Raw genomic sequence first — 18,000 nt, 5'->3', positions numbered from 1 at the left:
TTCCTAAAACCGGGGAATATTTAGAAAATTTCCGGTATATTCCTTCGCTTATGTTATGCTTTCGAGATGATGTGTGAACGGTCTTAATATTCTACGAAGCTTTATTATTGTAATTTTTTGATTAAATTTACGCGTTAATTTACTATTCATTAGAGTTTCCTGTAAATTACAAATTCTAGCTGGTTGCGAGCCTAAAACAAATTTCAGAAAATTAATATCAAAACATAATGTGTAAGGTTTGCCATGTTTTGAGTGTTATCTCTCATTTGGCTATATTTGTGTAAAATGCCACAGTTTGCTATTTTTTGGATTGCATCACAGCATGCTTGCAAAGTCATCCAAATTCATCTGTCGTTTATTTCGTTGAAATTCAAATAGAAAGAATGCTTTATAGTGTAAGCACTATAATTTGTATAATAATATTGGATGGCACGTGTTGGAATAAAAATCAATAGTTTGGGTACAAAAATCAATCAAATAATATAACCCGGATGACTTATGACGAATTTTATCTCTTAGCGCCATCTGTGCTTAGCTTTACACTATCAACCATCCATTACGAAATGAATACCATTGGACATGTGTTAAAATGTTCTTAAGTCAATCATTGGCTGCTCTAAATCATTTTCAGTGCCAATCCAATAAAAGAGTCGAACTTAAATGTAAAGTAATGTTAGTCCGAATTTGATTGTCACATGCATGAGAAGAACCAATGATATTTTTTACCTTGCTTACCGTGCTAGTTTAGATATAAGCGTATTTCATGAAGCTTATCTCGTGTCGTTTTCTTGAAGGATATTGCTAATTAAAATTTAACGGTTACAGCATTTTATATGTTTATGTACGGGGTTTAATAAGTAATTAAGGGAAAAATTAATTTCGTTTATTAGAAATTATATTGTTATTTATTATATGATGTATTTATAATCTTTGTGTATACTGCATATGAAAGGTTCTCTTATAATCATTGCGACCGCAGCGTACGTAGTCAATTAGTAGTTTATTAACTTGATTTATTTTTTAGTGTTTAAATATGTATTGAAAGTTCTTATAAAATCATTTGTTTATTTATTTATGGCTCTTTGCCAAAGTGAAACGTTTTCTAACTATATTTTTGTATTGAATTTGTATGTAAAAGGGTATTGAATTTTTACCCTTGAGCGAGTGATGCCTAGTTTGCTGATATGCATGATTTATAAGATAGTGAATTAGGCACTTGGTAGGCATTTGTTTCATTTTATGTGATATATTGAATGCTAAGTGAATACAGTAAAATTTTATTTTAAAGAATAAATCAAAAATGATGCATGCTGTAGTATATAAGAAGTCTATTGATTTTGTGATCTGATTTCGTATGAATGTCGAAGGCGGTAGATGTATTTATGAAATGATCTTCATCGTTCCGCAAGTTGATATAATTCTTTTTTGGAATTACAGTTTATTAGGTTAAAAATAATCTCGATGACTTTACTAAGAAATACAATCCTATAGATGCCATCTCAACAAAATTGTTTATAGAACTACTATTAACGAAGTATTGGTTTTTGTCAATTTAATTTAGAATCTTAATTTCTGTATCGGTACTTGCGCTAAAATCATTGCCAAAATTTGGTGACTTCCAGGTGTACTGAGCAATTCTACGGAAAGTAAAACTTAATGAAGGAATTTCCCCCCCCCAATTAAATTGATGTTTTCTGTATTATCTTTTAGTTAAAAGTTCCAAAAAGCTAAACTGAAAAGTTTTCCATATTTCTCTCGAATTTTTTTGGCAAATAATTTAGAAAATTAGCACTTTTTTAGGAATTTCAATGCCAATTTCTAAATACCAATTCATATAGTAATTTTGTTTGCATTGTTAAAGTATTTTTTTTATAAAATTCATATTTTCATCTAATATTAAAAAAGTGCTGTTTATTGTGACTTGTAGCAGAATGATTGCAAAGTCTTGGCAACTTCTGTGTGGCTTGCAAAAAAAAAATAATAATATGTAAAAAAATATTACAGAAAGGGACCAACTCGAATCCAACCATAGGCAAATACCTACACCTTTTTTTAAAAAAAAAAAATTGCAAGTGTATTATATGTTTGGTACCTTGGTGATAGCAGTTAGTGTGACAGATCACAATACTGAAATATTCTTAATTGATAGAAAAATATGTGATTAAGGGAGCCAAATTAATTGTTCTTTGAACAGGGTTTCCACTGAGAAAACATGGAAAACCTGGATTTGTCAGGGAATTTTATTTTAACTCCAAAAATCAAGGAATAGTTGGGAGAAATTGCAATTTTTTAATACAAAAACCTGGAATTTTCCCGTATCATACTTTGAAAATAACCAGTCTTAAAATTTTGAGTAACAGTAATCAGCTATTGAGATTAGAGTTAAATAATTCGGACATCTATAGCAATTATTTGTAAACATTTCACATTTTAGTCAAACTGAAATGTTCCTTTTTTCATTTAATGATATTTTATACTCAAAAATCTAATATTTCACATTACAATTAAAAGAATCAAAGTTTTCTGATGAAAGTTTGATTTCATTTTTCCTTGAAATTTCCTTGAAAATAGCTGAAAAAAAAGTCAGGGAATTTGTTTTCTGAAATTGAATGGGAACCCTGTTCAAAATGTTGGAAAAGTAACAAAAAACTAAAAAAAAAAAAAAAAAAAAAAAAAAAAAAAAAAAAAAAAAAAAAAAAAAAAAAAAAANAAAAAAAAAAAAAAAAATATCCTAAATTAGAAATATTTTTTTAAAATCAAAAATATCTATGTGGCTGAGCTGCTTATTTGTATTTATACTTAGGCAAATAATTTAAAGCTGATCCATACAATTAATTTGCAGTTATTCGAAATTTAATTTTGTAAAAATAGTAACCATAATTTATTTTGTTCATTGGATTATTTTTGTCACTTTAATCAACTGCAATAGCTACAAGAAGATTGAAGTTTTAATAAAATAGCTAAAGTTCTGCATAGCTATATTTCATTAATTTCTCTAAAATTATAGATTAAGACAACACATGCTTGTTGCAGATAATTTTCTAGAAATTCTATGTATTAATTAAAAATTTAGAAGCATAAAATTTCATGAATTTGGTAAGAGCTTTGCACAAAAACAATTTTTAATATATTAAATAACTTTTGATTTAGTGATTGTATCTTCACACGCTAGAAAATGGCTTTTAAAGGGATGATCCCAAATATAATTATTTAGTGAACACTATATTTTTAATTATAAAATGATACACTAAAACCTACTTACTTTGAATTAATGTACCTTCTTTCCCTTGATATTTTTGGATTCACAATCCTTAAGATTTGTGACTAGCTGCACTTTGAAAAATATGGCCTTGATAGTTAGGTCCTGAGAGCAATAAAAAATTAGGAACCTTTAATGTTAACTTTATTTTTTGCTTAATTCTCTATATCCTGAGACTTTTCAAAGCAAATAAATTTTGCATGCAATTGTTAAATTCATTCATTCAAAGTAAATAATCATTTTTGACAATTATTTTCAATCAGCAAAGTTTCTTAGGGACTTTAATCTCAGTAACACATATTTGGGACTACCAAATGACAAAAGTCAGAATAAATAGTCAGAAAGACTTTTATGTGAAGAGTCATGAAGACTTATAAGGCAAAGTCACATGACTTCCTTGAGACAATTTTAAACGGTCATATTTGTGACTCTGAATGCTGTTAGACCATTTTTGACTGTATTATGATGTCACTGCAGCAATCTGTACTATACTTTTGTTACTTTTTTGGTGCTTTGTTACTTTTTTATTTAGCTAGTTTATTTATTTATTTTTTTTACCTGAGGTAGCCAATATAACTTATTTAGTTTAACAATCTTTATCGTTGATTAATTCTTGACTCATTTTCTTATAGAGTTTAAAATGGAATCTCCTGACATATCTTTGTCACAAAGTGAGGAGGATACAACTGATAGTTGCCACATGTGTAAAGGTAAATTTGAACAACCTAGAGTTTTATCATGTCTTCATGTTTTTTGTGAAGAATGTTTAAAGGAAAAGATTGCTGAAAACGGATATGTACAAAATTTGATTGAATGTCCAGATTGTGGACAAGAAACTAAGGTAATTAAAGGAAATAACCTTTTTTTTTACTCTTAGTATGATCTTTGTTCAAATATTAAGTAATTTTAAATTGTTTTATTAGCTCTCTTCAAAGGGAGTCTCTGCTCTGCCATTAGACTACATTGAATGTAATCGTCTGGATTTGAGAGCTTTGGAGAAAACACAAATTATATGCACAAGCTGCAAAGCTAAAGAAACTGCTGTTGCTCGTTGTACTGAGTGTGCAACATTTTTGTGCCCTAATTGTGTCACTGCTCATCAGTTTATGAGATGCTTTGAGAGTCATACTGTAAGTAAAATTCATTTTACATTTTCTAGTTAAAAATTAAAATTACATCACTCAATTTGTAAGTTTTGTTTTACTGCATAATTAAATAGTGTATTTTAGCGCAATTACTATACCAAAATCCTATTTTCTTTAAATAATAAGCAGGGGTCTGTCCAGACCGAATTAACTACCGTTTAGCGGTACCTTCTCAAATTCAACTTTAGGAAAAACGGTAGTTTCACAAATTTAATTTTAGGAGAAACGGTAGTTTCACAAGATACTTTTTCTTAAAATTTTATTTTTGTATTCCTTAAGAAATGATAAATCCACATTCTTGCCATATTTTTGTGTTGGATTTTTAAATATAATTTTTAATTTTTCACAAATTATGTCCAAATTTTCACAAAATAGGTACCTCTCAGAAAAACCTAGACAGACCCCTGATAAGACATATTATATCCTCTTGAGTATTATGTGTCTTTTTCAAGTTTAGGCCTTACTCTACAGTTTTTCCTTTAACAGCTTGAAAAAAATCAGTATCCTATGCAAAAAACCAATATGGTTAATTCATAGTGAAAATTAAAAATCAATATACAGTGGAACCTGTAAAAGTGACCACCTGGGTTAAGTGAACGCCTGAGTAAGGTGACCATTTTCTACTAGTTTTATTTCAAGAGTTCTTTTTAAAGAGTCTTCGTAAAGTGACCACCTCTATATAGTGACCATTTGACTTGGTCCCGAGGGTGGTCAATTTAGACAGGTTCCACTGTATATATATATGTTGAACATACGGATGGCAGTGCATTGTTGATCTCTTTTTCGCGGGTATGAGATGGATCTGCATCACCCCAACATTGCAAAGACTGATGAAAAGGAAGGATAAATTACATTTATGCCCAAATCGGGATTCAAACCCGGGATCCTCCTGNGGTTAATTCGTAGTGAAAATAAAAAATCAATATATTTGAAAAAGATTTATTATTAATCAAATATAATATTTACTATTAATTTTGAATTTATAAAATTGTGTAAAAAAATTCTGGGTTTATGTAAAATAAAAAGTGGTCTCTAAAATAAAAAGTTTCGTCTTTTTTCTCAAATTGAGTTAGGTTTGACACCATTGCTCTGAATTCTTAGTACTCATGCAGACTGCTTTGCGTCTCCTTAACCATTAAATTTATACAGTGGATAAAAAAAAAGATAGAAAAGAAAGGCATTTTTAGGTAAACATTTTAAGTGCAAGTGAGCACCAGTTGTGATCCAAATAATGTATAGTTACTGATTAGTAATTATGCATAGACTCTTATTTATATACAACTAAGAAATCTCATTTAATAAATAACAAAATCGATTTCATTTGCTTGCTTTCTTCTGTTTTCTCTGGGTTTTTTTTTTCTAGGAAAGTTTATATTTTTTTTCCCTACTTAGGTACTCTCTTTTGATGAGCTGAAGAAAAATGATGGCTTTACTACCATTCACAAGCCAGTTTCGTGTCCTTCACATCCTGAAGAAATCATGAAATACTATTGCCACACTTGTCATGTAAGAAATACACAATTTTTTAATTTTCTTCAATTAATAGTAAAATAGTAGATGGTTCATTATTTTGAAATTTTTTTTATGGATGTTAAAATTTAGATTTCTATTACGAATAATACTTCGTTATAGAGCAAGAGCTCATTCTCATAGAAACGATAACATATTTTTACCATATTTGTGTTGATTTTTTATTATAATTTTTAATTTTCACAAATTATGTCTTAAATCTTCACAAAATAGGTACCTCTCAGAAGAACCTAGACAGACCCCTGGTCCTATATTATTTTGATTCTATCTTATTTTTCCTGTATCTCATATATTATTCCTATACTTCCTCCTATATTATTGTCCTATAAAATTTTGACCTGGGCATTTTTGGGGCTTCCTTGAAATGCTCCACTGCAAAAAGAATTCCAAGAAAAATGTAAGAAACTCTGATCCCAGAAGAAGTAAGAAATAAATTAACAGATTAAAAAAAAATATGGCATCATCACTGATTTATTGGGGAAATTTTTTTTTTGTTGATAAGGAACAAATTGATAATCAACCTTTCAAAGAGGAGAAGAAAGGTTGTATTTTCTTTTATTACATGACCTTAACTTTCGTTTCGAATGGATTACCTTTTAAATTTCACCTTGAAAATAGACAGTTTTACTTGCTGATTTCTATGGCAGAGTGGGAAGCATGAACTGTATTTGATAGTTTTACCTGCTGATTTCTGTAGTAAAGTGGGAAGCTTGAACAATATTTTTTTTGCACAGATTAAATATTTAACTGTTCTTGTGTTCCTATTTTCACATGCAGTCGAACAAGTAATAAATAGTTTGCTCTCTATTTATTGGTGCACATTTTTGTTTTTAAAACCTTTGCTGATGAGAACATTTTTTTCTCTACAAAATTCCTCTTACAAACAAAATTTAATCACGCTTGGTTAAATCAAAAGGATGATTCTAAAAATAAATTGCCAAGTTTTTGAGTCCAAGAGTCTGAATAGGCTATTTTTTAATTAAATCTTAGTTAAAATAATTGAGTATATATGCCCATGTGTTACTTATTTTGATGAAACTATATTCTATTGACAAAATATGTTTAGTTGATAAAAAGAATGTTCAAAATAAGTTATGAATAAAATATATGTCACTCAAAATAAATTATTCAAGTGAGAAATTTTTTTTTGTGCAAAAATATTGTCTTGTTTATTATTATGATTAAAATTTTAAATATTGAATTGGCTACTTATTCCAATAAAGGCCTGCTTTATTAAAAGATATAACTGCGGAAAAAAACTTTACTTTCTTTCAAATTTGAGTATTTAAAATATAAATTAAAAATATTATTCATTGTGTATAAATTAAATAGAGGTAATTAGCATAATTAAATAAAATTGTATAATCTGAGAACTGTCATCTGTCTGAAAATTTGGCTTTCTTTGAGTGTTTTTATACAGTGAAGATGAACCTGCGGGAAAAATCTTAAGTCTTGTAAGCAAATTAGTTTTTTTTTCTCCTCAGAATCTATTCTCCTAAACATAATAGGTGTTTCCCCTTTGGTCTTTATTTGTTAACACTGGTAATTTGATTTGCAACCAGTAAGTACTTAAAAGGATGTCCTATACTTTTTCTAAGTAAAAACCTGTTTTTTCCCCCCCTTTCCTGTTAAGACTGCAATAGAGACATTAGTTATATTATTTCAACTGTATAGTGTATTGGACGTAAATATTCTAGTTTATGTATACAAATATATATGCATGTATATTAATACGCTTAAACTGTAATTTTCAACTGTGATTCTGCAGAATTTTTTGTAATAATTTATTCTGCTTTAATCTCATTGTAGCTATTTGTAACATCTTAATCTCAAAATATTAAAGAAAAAAGAAATGATTTTAAAAATAAAAGGAAAAAATCCAAAAGCAAGTTTTCTCCGGATGAAAAAAAAAAGCTTTTCTGACAATTGTTTTTTGTTTGCATTTTATAGTTGTTTCCCAATTGCTGCTCTTATATAAGCAAATATATGAAATCTCTGCAAAAAGCTAAAATTAGTGTTTTTGACTTATGAATAAAAAAAAAACAATATGTGATTTTCTATTATTAGGTGCCTATTTGCAATGAATGCATGATTATTGAGCATAAACAGCCAGAACATTGTTATGAAAAAGCTACTGAAGCTGAGAAAAAACAAAGAGATGAAATAAAATGTCTTATTACTGAAAGCAAAACTAAAGTGGAATTTTGTGACAAAGCTACTTCTGTCTTGGATACACACTTGTCAGAGCTTCAGATGCAACGAGATAGTGCAAAATCTCATATTGAGGTATTTAAAATCTGAATGTAATTTTTTCTTATTTAAATGCATTTTCATATTTTAATTATTTCATGAGTTTTTAAAATTGTTAAATCAAAAACATGTTTGAAAAGGTAATGATTTTGAAGAATGTTGACAGTCATGGAGTTTATTTTCTTCAGCACTTAAATACTTAGGCACTCCAGTGATCGTTTTCCTTATTTTAAAAGTAATTAATTTATTGAGTTTTTAATGTTATTTGTGTTGAACACAGTATAGCTGCTTTTATTTTTTGTGACTTCATTAATTGTGCAAATTAGTATAAATGCATTTATTTGTATTTTAAAAAATGTCATGTTTATGTTGGAATTGTGATTCAAAATTTGTAGCTGGACAAATCTCGACTATAGTTCAGTAGACTGCAGGTCAAGGAGCCAAATATAACCTTTAAATGATTAAAGTGTGGCCCTCATATTTTCAAACAAATTTCGATAGAGGTTGACAAGATTAAATCAAATGACAGTTTAGGTTCAATAGAGAAGCAAAACACAATAGAGGTTGAGAAAAAGAATAATTGATGTATTAAAGCTACAAACTTCTCCCAATTATTGTAAGAGTACTGCTAAATCGAGATTGCAAAAGTTGTAAATCTTTTAACTTATCAATTATATTTAAAAAAAAAATTTAGTTTGTTTAGTTCAATAGTTTAAAAACAGTTAACATATTTGCTTCATTAAAAATATTAGAAATATATAAACAGTATAAAAAAATTTTTCTTCTCAAAATAAAATTTTTTTAAAACTTCCCCTCGTTTAAAATTTTATAAATACTTTTATCAATTATTTTTCAATGCTTATTATTATTATTTAAGAAGCTTTGTTACGTCAACCCCTTGATGATAATGTATTTCTAATCTTACATGAAATCAAATGGGTGGTTTTAAAACTGTTTTTACTTATCATTTATTGTGAAATATCTTTTCTTGAAACGATAATTTTGATTTATAATGTTCTCTCGATTCATTTTTATGATTCGTCCAACTGTGAGTTTTTAAAATTTCTGCTATAAATTTGCAAATTTTAAGATAAATTTCTGAAAAAAGAATATATTTTCTTAACAATATTATCTGTTTTCTTAGGAAACATTCCAAAGTTACAAAGCTGTGCTTGAGAAGAGGCAGGAACTCGTCCTCAAAGAGTTAGAATCTGTACACTCTTCTCTTGAACTTCAGATCATGGATACTTACAATAATGTGGAGAAAACCATAGAGAAAATCGATGATGCCTGCAAATTCGCTGATCGACTATTGAGCTGTGGAAATACTATGGAGATCCTCAGTTTAATTCATGTAAGTTTTAATACTTTATATTTCATTGTTTATTTATCAATTTGCTATTTTATTATAATTGTTTTTGATAGGGTTTTTTCAACTTAGTTTTAAGTCTTTTAAGAATTTCATGAAAGATTTGATATTTTTTGGTGTGTAAATTAGATTCAACATTAATAAGCTTTATATTCAAATTTTGTACCTTACAGTTAAGCAGATTCTTTAAAGATTTTCCTCATGCAAAATTATTTTTGTAATTAAGTTTTTTATCTTGTAAAAATTTAATGATTTTTTATAGTGGCGATTTTTATTAAACCAATTTGTCATACTGGAAAATGTATTGTAAGCATGTTAGTACTGGAATTTAGCATGTTAGTTATATTTTTATAAAAAAAAGTTTATTAAATTTGCTTTAAGAATGCTTGTTTAACATAGTTTTTTAACTTATTAACAATTGAGTATAAGCTTCGACTGGACTAACTTTTCCTTTAAGCTGTAAAGGGTCACACACTAGGTTTTGAGAAATTGTGCTCCACATTTTTCTTAACATATGCATTAAAACACTGTTATTGTGGATATTAACTGGAACTTAGTGGATTTTACAAAGTTAAAAAAAAAAAAAAAATTGAAGGGAAAAGTTGTTTTGCTACTTATTGTATTTTTTAAGAAATTTCTTGAACATTTGTAATGCTTATGTGTTTTTGAAAAAACCTTTCTCTTTAGTAATGTTAAAAGCTTAATACGAAAAAAAGAGAAAAAAAAGTAGTTTTAATCATTCTAATATTAACTTCCATTCTAATGAAGAAAAAAATATTTTCAATTCATTTTATTAGTAGTTATAATTTTTATTATTTTTATTTTATAATATCTGGTTCTTTGAGTACTGTTTCCATCAGCAAATTCTTTTAAGTCTTTGTTGTAGATAAGTTTGTTTGTATTTTAATGAGTTGAATGTTTGTAATCTTATTGCAACTGAGTGGTTCAAATGACTAATAAATTAAGTTCTTTCACAGGGTTGCCACTCCACTGGGAAAACTCGGAAAATGCAGGGAATTTAAAAATCACCTAAAATAACAGGGAAAATGCAGGGAATTTTGATTTTTTTTCTTTACAAACTGGAAAAATCTGAGGAATTTTGTTTTTTTTTATTTTGGTCTTTTAAAAAATGGTGACCACTCAAAGCGTAATCCATGGGATATTTAACCATGATATTTCAGCTATACTAAACTATTTCGTTTACCATAGCATTATTTAAGTATGTTCAGCTGTTTTTCCAGCAATTGAAACTAATAAATATAGTTAGCCCAACATAGCTTACACAAGAGCAGAGTAATTGTTGTTTCCTCTTAATATATTGCGTATAACATGAACAGGGATTTTTTTTTCTCCAGATTTGAGTGGCAACCCTGTTTTAACACCCTATCTAAAAACCCTAAGTTAAAACTTGTTAACTTGACCATCAATACATCCTACATGCGGTTGCGTAAAATAATTTATACAAGGTTAAAAAATAAGCTACCATTTTGAAAAGAAAGAAAATTAGTAGAATATAATATAAGTTATATGAAAGAGTTTTTGGAATAGTTCTATTTGATTAATTCTCTTATTATACAATGTTCTGATTTTAGGTTGTAAGCGCTCGATTACTCTCTTTGATTAACAACACTCCAAAACTAGATGTTTCAGTTGGTATGACCTTTGAAACTGATGAGAAAAAATTTGAAGAAGCTGTTAAGGAGACATTTGGATTTGTGAAAAAGCCTGAGCCGCCTGCTAAGAAGGAAGATTCTCCAGTTTCTCAAATGTCTCAAAAAACATCTCCGGTGCATTCCACTTCTTCGTTTGAAAGTGAAGTTTTCAATATCTCTACTGGTGACATAACACCTCAGAATATGCTGCCTGAATTAGACGTTGACTTAGCACATAATTTTGTAGCACAGTATAATTTAGCTCAACTTGCAGATATGGCAGAAAGAACCATATCTCAGACTTCTTCAAATGCTGCTAGTCCACCTCTTAATTTGGCTCATCTCTTGGGTCCAAATGAACCAGATGTTACTGCCCAATTCAATGCTTTGAACAATTTAACTGCACTTGCTAAGATGGGATCTATAAGTATCAGTAATGGTAAGAGTTTTTTTTTTTATAGAAAAAAATTCACTGTTAATAAGGAATCACTTGTCTATTACTGTTTAAAATTTTGAGTTGACATTATAAAAAAGATTTCAAGCTCATTTAATGTCAATCATAAATGAAAAATATTACAGACCATTTATGGTTATTAATGTAAAAAAAATTTTGCATTTTGGTTACAATAAAAATACCAGAAATATCTATATGTAAATATTTAGTGTATTATGCGACAGTTATCATGAAATTTGCTTTTTGTAAAATCTACTGTTTTTTTTTCTATCCATGTTGGCAGCTATGTAGTACTTATGTAATCTCAAAATCTTATGTTTATAAAAATTTTGTTTTTACTCTCAATTCTTTATAAAGAAAGTAATATTTAATATTTTTTTTTTATTAATTAAAATACACACAAAATTTCTTGTGTAATTTACAGGGTTGGCAGGTTTTTGACATGTGACAGTTTTTGACAGTTTAAACCATGGTTTAAACCGTCACGTCAAAAACCTCACTGTCAAAAATGTCGAAAATGTCAAAAACCTATATTCATATGTGAAATTTAATTAATACATAAAATTTATATATTTTTTATAAAGGATAGTGTTTCTAAATATGTTCTAGAAAAAATAAATTTAAAATTTTGAAGAAACACTTATATTTTGAATAGTAACCAAAATCTTGTACTTTTGAAAACTCACATCTTTTGTAATATTATGTATTCATTTTCATGTGTTATTGAAAATCTGCAGTGATATTATTAAGAAATTTATTTATAACCAAATTTAGTGTATAGTATAGATTATACTAAAAATTAGACATTTTTAAAGATAAACATTAGCAGTTTTGTACATTAGACATCTTCTTTTAAAGAAAAATCTTTTTAATATTCTTTTAAATCTTCTTAATAATCTTTTTAACATAAGACAATACAAATTTAAGTGCTTTCTGTTAAATACACAGAGTAGTTAGTGTCGATTTACAGTATATTCAGCCTATTCATTTACTATGCTGAAAATTTAGTTTATCCAAATACTTGTGAATTTCATTTTGCTGAATACTATATAGTTTTGTTGAATATCTAAATATTCAGCTGTTGAATAATTACTTCTTGCTTTCAAGATATGCATTATTTGTATTCTTAATACAAGTGGAGAAAAAAAAATTAAGAGATAAAAATTGTTTTAAAATGATAAGTGTAATAATTATAAATAAATATAATAAACAATATGAATTATATTTATCATTATTCACAAATATAACTACTTTTAAATTCAAATTAACATACTGGATAATAAAGATATTCGGTATAACATTAAAATTTTTTTTCATACACTTGTATCAAGTTTGTATTTATACAACATAACTTGTAAGTTCCTTATAAATATTAGTTATATGTTCCTTATATGTCAAAAATGCATAGTAATAAACTTTTAATTTTCTTAAGTATCAAAAAGAAATTTTTTTTTTTTTAAAATATAAATATTTAAACAATTTTTGTGCAAAATTTTTCTGCACATGCATTTGAATATAAATTTCTGAGATTTTAAATCTGTTATTTTACCTTAATTTTAATTAAAAAATATTTTAAAACCTGCTGATTACCTATAGTATAATTAAATTTCAATATAATGCATGGCAACTGTTGGTAGTTTTGAAGTTTATATATTTTCTTGGCAAACTTCAGTTTTTGACATTTTTGACGGGTTTTTGACAGTATAAACCAGTATTATACCCTTGTCATGTCAAAAACCACTTTTTGACGTCAAAAACCCAACCCTGGTAATTTATTAGTGTAGGCTTAACTAATTTTTGTAGAACTTAATTTTAAATTTTGTTCCAGTCTAACAAAAGTTAAAAAAAAAAAAAACATCATTTAGAAACATTGAATATTATCAGAACTGATAAACATAATTTAATGTGAATAAAACTCATTTAGTATAATTTTTGTGAATAGAATTACTTCATAGCATATTTGTAGACAATGTGAATTTAAAGTACTTTATCACATAATTTATTATTAATTTTGTTTGTTGTTCTTTATCTCGGACTTGTGCAACTTGAATCCCCCCCCCAAAAAAATACTAAAAAAATGCATACAAATTTAATTATATAATATTAAGAGTCTGTAAGAGATTATCTTCATTATTCTAAAATAACTAGAGTTAGAATAATACAAATAATAAAATTTCTCTGAATTATTTTGATTCTATCCAACCTATCTGTGTTTAGCGGACCAGGGTACCCCATGTTTTGGGTTTCATAAAACATTACAATAATTTCTCTTGTCATATAGATTTAAATAGTTACTTGTAATTAAAGATTAAACCCTGTAAATAATTTATTGCTCCTTTCTCGAAGAAACAAATTTTAAAAGGTAAAGTAGGAGAGTTCAAAAAATTACTACTTAACAGTGCTAAAGTGCAATTTGTTAGATAAAAATAGCCTACTGGAATTTAGACATATGATTCTTTCATAGAATTTGTAGTACTTATAGTACAACATGTTAATAGGGAAAAAATATTTAATAGCATTAAAATATTTGCACATTTGAACCTGGTTCAAGGTGCCCATAGGTCCTAACTACTCTATCTCTCCATATATATATTAAAGAAAAAGTAATTGTTATTTTTAAATAAGTTGATTTATATTTATTATCTGATGTTTTCTAATGTTAGTTATATGTTGCCTTAAAAAATAGTTTAAATGACAAACTTATTTAACAATTTTTTATTTAAATGAATGGTGGTTTTAATCACTGTAATAGTTTAATTTCCCCCCCACTATTTATGTATCATTTCTAAATAATTGCTCTTTATATGTACCTAGACTTAGCAAATAATGCTATATTATGATTTTTTTTAGAATTTGCTTGGAGAAACAGTTGTTTAATCCACATTCATGTTCTTTTTTCCTCAACAGGAACATCCACTCTTAATAGCCAGGTTGTAAGCCTTCACTCTGCTCCTTTGCCTCACTCTCCTCCAGGGAGTTCTGTTATTAGAGGGATGAATACACCATCTCCTATTGATGGCTTAGAGAGCCTTCTTAGTAATAATAGCATTGTTAGTGCCAATTCAAGAGTCAATAGTCCTTTAGATGCACCTGTTTTGAATGGTGAATCGTTGCTTGCCATTGCCAACAGTACTCCAATTTTGTCACATTCTGGTGAGATTTTTTTAAAAATATTAAAATATTTTATCTATCTATTTTTACTTTTATTTTATGAGATGATTTTTCTATGCTTTAGTGATTGCATGTATGTCAAATATAACCCATGATTTACAAACACCGAAATTCCAGCGAACATTTTAAGTGTTTTTTTAAAAGAAACAATTTGTTCTAATATACTTCCATTTTATTAAACCTTTAAATTTTAATTAATTTTTTAATGAAATAATATGTAGGTAATTATAAAAATAATTTTTTTGACAGATTTAAGAAATAATACTTTTTTTCATAAATGAGAAAAAAGCCTTAATTATTTTTTGAAATTTTTTTTAAAGATAATTCAGTTTCTCTTGGATTATAACAGAACTTTGAATGGCAGGTCGTAAAGGCATTGATTTTTTTGGAATGATATGCAAATGAAATATGTGAAACTTGCCAATTTGATACAAAAAGTCAATTAGTCAGAAATCATTTGTTTATTTTTAATTAAGTTTAGTTCCTAATTTAGTATTTAATCTGAATTCATGACATGAGAACAAAAGTTACGTTTGCAATTAATGAGGTTAATTCATTTAGTGTCATTTGTTTATTTAATAATTAATAATCATTAAAATTATACCTGAATATTCATTATTCAAGGGAATTCAGAAAGTAACTTTATGATTCTTAACTTTTTTTCTTTCAATTTACAGCAATATCGCCTATTGGAGCTCAACCCTTTAATCCAGCTCCAAGAAGCTCATCAGTTAAGTTGCGAACTATGCAAATAAGGTATTCATTTTTATTTTAAATTGAATATCACTATTTAAATTTAGTTACAAAATATTATTATTATTTTTTTTGATCTTACTCATGTAATCTTTTGGGCATTACAGGTGCAAATTTGGTCAGCTTGGCCCTGGAAAAAGTCAATTTAGTTCACCTCACGGATTTTGTCTTGGTATGGACGAAGAAATTATTGTGGCTGATACCAATAATCACCGTATTCAAGTGTTTGAAAAAACTGGAGACTTCAAGTATCAGTTTGGGGTTGCCGGTAAAGAGGAAGGTCAATTATGGTATCCCAGAAAAGTAAATAAAAAGCAATCTTACTTATTAAATCTTTAAGTTAAATCTTGAATTGATATAATTTATAGTTAAGGTTGATATAATTATGATTTAGTTGATTAGTAGTTATAACTGATTTTATCATTTGTTGTAATTTGTAACATGTTTTTTTTTGTTTATTTATGTATTTTTTTTTTATAATAAACTACGGGAAAATTTGATATTTATTGCTAATAAAGATTGACAAGGAAATTTTTATTTGGTAAAACTCACATTTAATCAAAAAATAGGAAAACAAAAAAAGATAAAGGGTCCCCTAAAAATCATATTTTGTTGTGGACCTATTTTCTGGTAAAGCCGACTCTTTTTACTGTATTATGCAATAATACTGCAAAAAGTCTTCAGAATTTAGTCTTTGACTGCATTCTTAACTTGGTGACTAACTAGGTGGAGGCAAGGAGAGCCTGTCCCCACCAAAAGCATTTGATATACCTGTCTAAAATATTTGATTTCATCAATTTTAGTTTTCAAACTCTATTAGTATATTCATACAAATTGGGTTGACTAGGGCTATAACCTATCCTTCTAAAATTTCAACGCTATGTCAATGAATGTAGCTATAAAAATTACTCGACGACAACAAATATAAAAAGGTTGTTGTTTTTGACAATCCAGACGACATTTTAGAATTTTATTTAAACCTTTTAATTTTGTTTGAATTTTTCATTTCTCAGGTTGCTGTTATACGAAGTTCAGGTAAGTTTGTAATTTGTGACAGAGGAAGTGAGAGAAGCCGAATGCAAATTTTTACAAAAACTGGCCACTTTTTGAAGAAGATAGCTATACGTTACATTGATATAGTAGCTGGATTGGCCATAACATCTGAAGGAAGAATAGTGGCTGTTGATAGTGTGGCTCCTACTGTTTTCATAATATCGGAGACTGGAGATCTTTTGCACTGGTTTGATTGCAGCGAATATATGAGAGAACCATCTGATATTGCAGTATCTGATAAGGAGTTTTACATTTGTGATTTTAAAGGTCATTGTGTGATTGTATTTTCAGAAGAAGGGAAGTTCTTGCGAAAAATTGGTTCTGAGAATGTAACCAATTTCCCTAATGGCATTGATATTAGCGATTCTGGCGATGTCTTGGTTGGCGATAGCCATGGGAATCGCTTCCACATTGTCGTATTTTCGAGGCAAGGAGATACTCTGTTGTCAGAATTTGAGTGTCCATATGTTAAAGTTAGCCGATGCTGTGGTCTTAAAATCACATCAGAAGGTTATGTGGTTACTTTGGCCAAAAATAACCATCATGTTTTAGTTTTAAATACTTTATACATTATGTAATATTGTGGCCTCTTTCATAGACTACCTTCACCTTTTTGCTTAGGTAGCATACTTGCAAAGAGCATTTAGACTCTTGTTTATTTTTGAAGCCAATATGTAGTTATTGGCTTAGAGTTTTTAAAGGTCATATCTGTAAAAGTGCCAACTACAAGATAAAATTTAGGTCAAAAGTTTGCTACGCTATAGTTGATCTCATACAATGTGTAGTATAGCATTTTGTGGCTAATTCTGTTTAGGAGTTATCCATAGCAGCTACATGTAATAAATAAAAGGTCTAAGTTGCCTTTTATACCAGTCAATTAAAATCCTTATCTAAGATAAAGTACATACAAAATGTAGTTCATTTATGTAGTTTTGCTGTATATTTCGTCGTAGCTGTGTAAGTAAGTTGAGAGAATTATATTTACACATATGTGAAGTAGCCTGTGATATATATCTATATATATACATACTATACATATATAACACTAAAATTTACAACTGATTGCTCACAATACTCATTAAATTCAATTTAACCATTTTTTGAGATTGTTGTTTAAAGATTTAAAGTTATTTTGTAAAATGACAATCTTAGCATTTTGTCCTCTATGTTTATATATCTACTTAGTGTTCATGACTATAAATATTATGTACTTAAATCGAAAAACTTTTGATCCTTTTTTGTTTAAAGATTTCAGTTATATCTTTTGTTGGTTTATCTATATAAGAATATTAATCTTTATAAAATGTAAAAAAAAAAAAAGTTTTGAGTTTGTGTATTTGTTTATTGAGTAATATGCTATTAAT

General features: G+C 27.7%; 1 protein-coding gene across 3 annotated transcripts; it reads left to right on the top strand.

The window, feature by feature from the left end:
* Positions 1-558: 558 nt before the first annotated feature.
* On the top strand, positions 559-17,309 carry LOC107441356 (meiotic P26). Of its 3 annotated transcripts, none has more exons than XM_071185172.1 (11): positions 559-662; positions 3,892-4,100; positions 4,183-4,389; positions 5,797-5,910; positions 8,002-8,220; positions 9,329-9,538; positions 11,146-11,644; positions 14,567-14,812; positions 15,508-15,586; positions 15,691-15,886; positions 16,597-17,309. In XM_071185172.1, exons 2-11 carry the CDS (start codon positions 3,900-3,902, stop codon positions 17,212-17,214), a joined length of 2,589 nt encoding a protein of 862 aa, XP_071041273.1. In that variant the 5' UTR covers positions 559-662; positions 3,892-3,899; the 3' UTR covers positions 17,215-17,309. The 3 variants fall into 3 exon arrangements, with proteins under 3 accessions (XP_071041273.1, XP_015910069.1, XP_015910070.1); XM_016054583.3 differs by having other exon boundaries at positions 570-980; XM_016054584.4 differs by lacking the exon at positions 559-662 and adding an exon at positions 967-1,219.
* The last annotated feature ends 691 nt before the right edge of the window (positions 17,310-18,000 follow it).

The sequence above is a fragment of the Parasteatoda tepidariorum genome, chromosome 9, assembly GCF_043381705.1.
Source record: "Parasteatoda tepidariorum isolate YZ-2023 chromosome 9, CAS_Ptep_4.0, whole genome shotgun sequence".
Taxonomy (NCBI): domain Eukaryota; kingdom Metazoa; phylum Arthropoda; class Arachnida; order Araneae; family Theridiidae; genus Parasteatoda; species Parasteatoda tepidariorum.
This window is presented reverse-complemented; position numbering and strand designations above follow the sequence as displayed.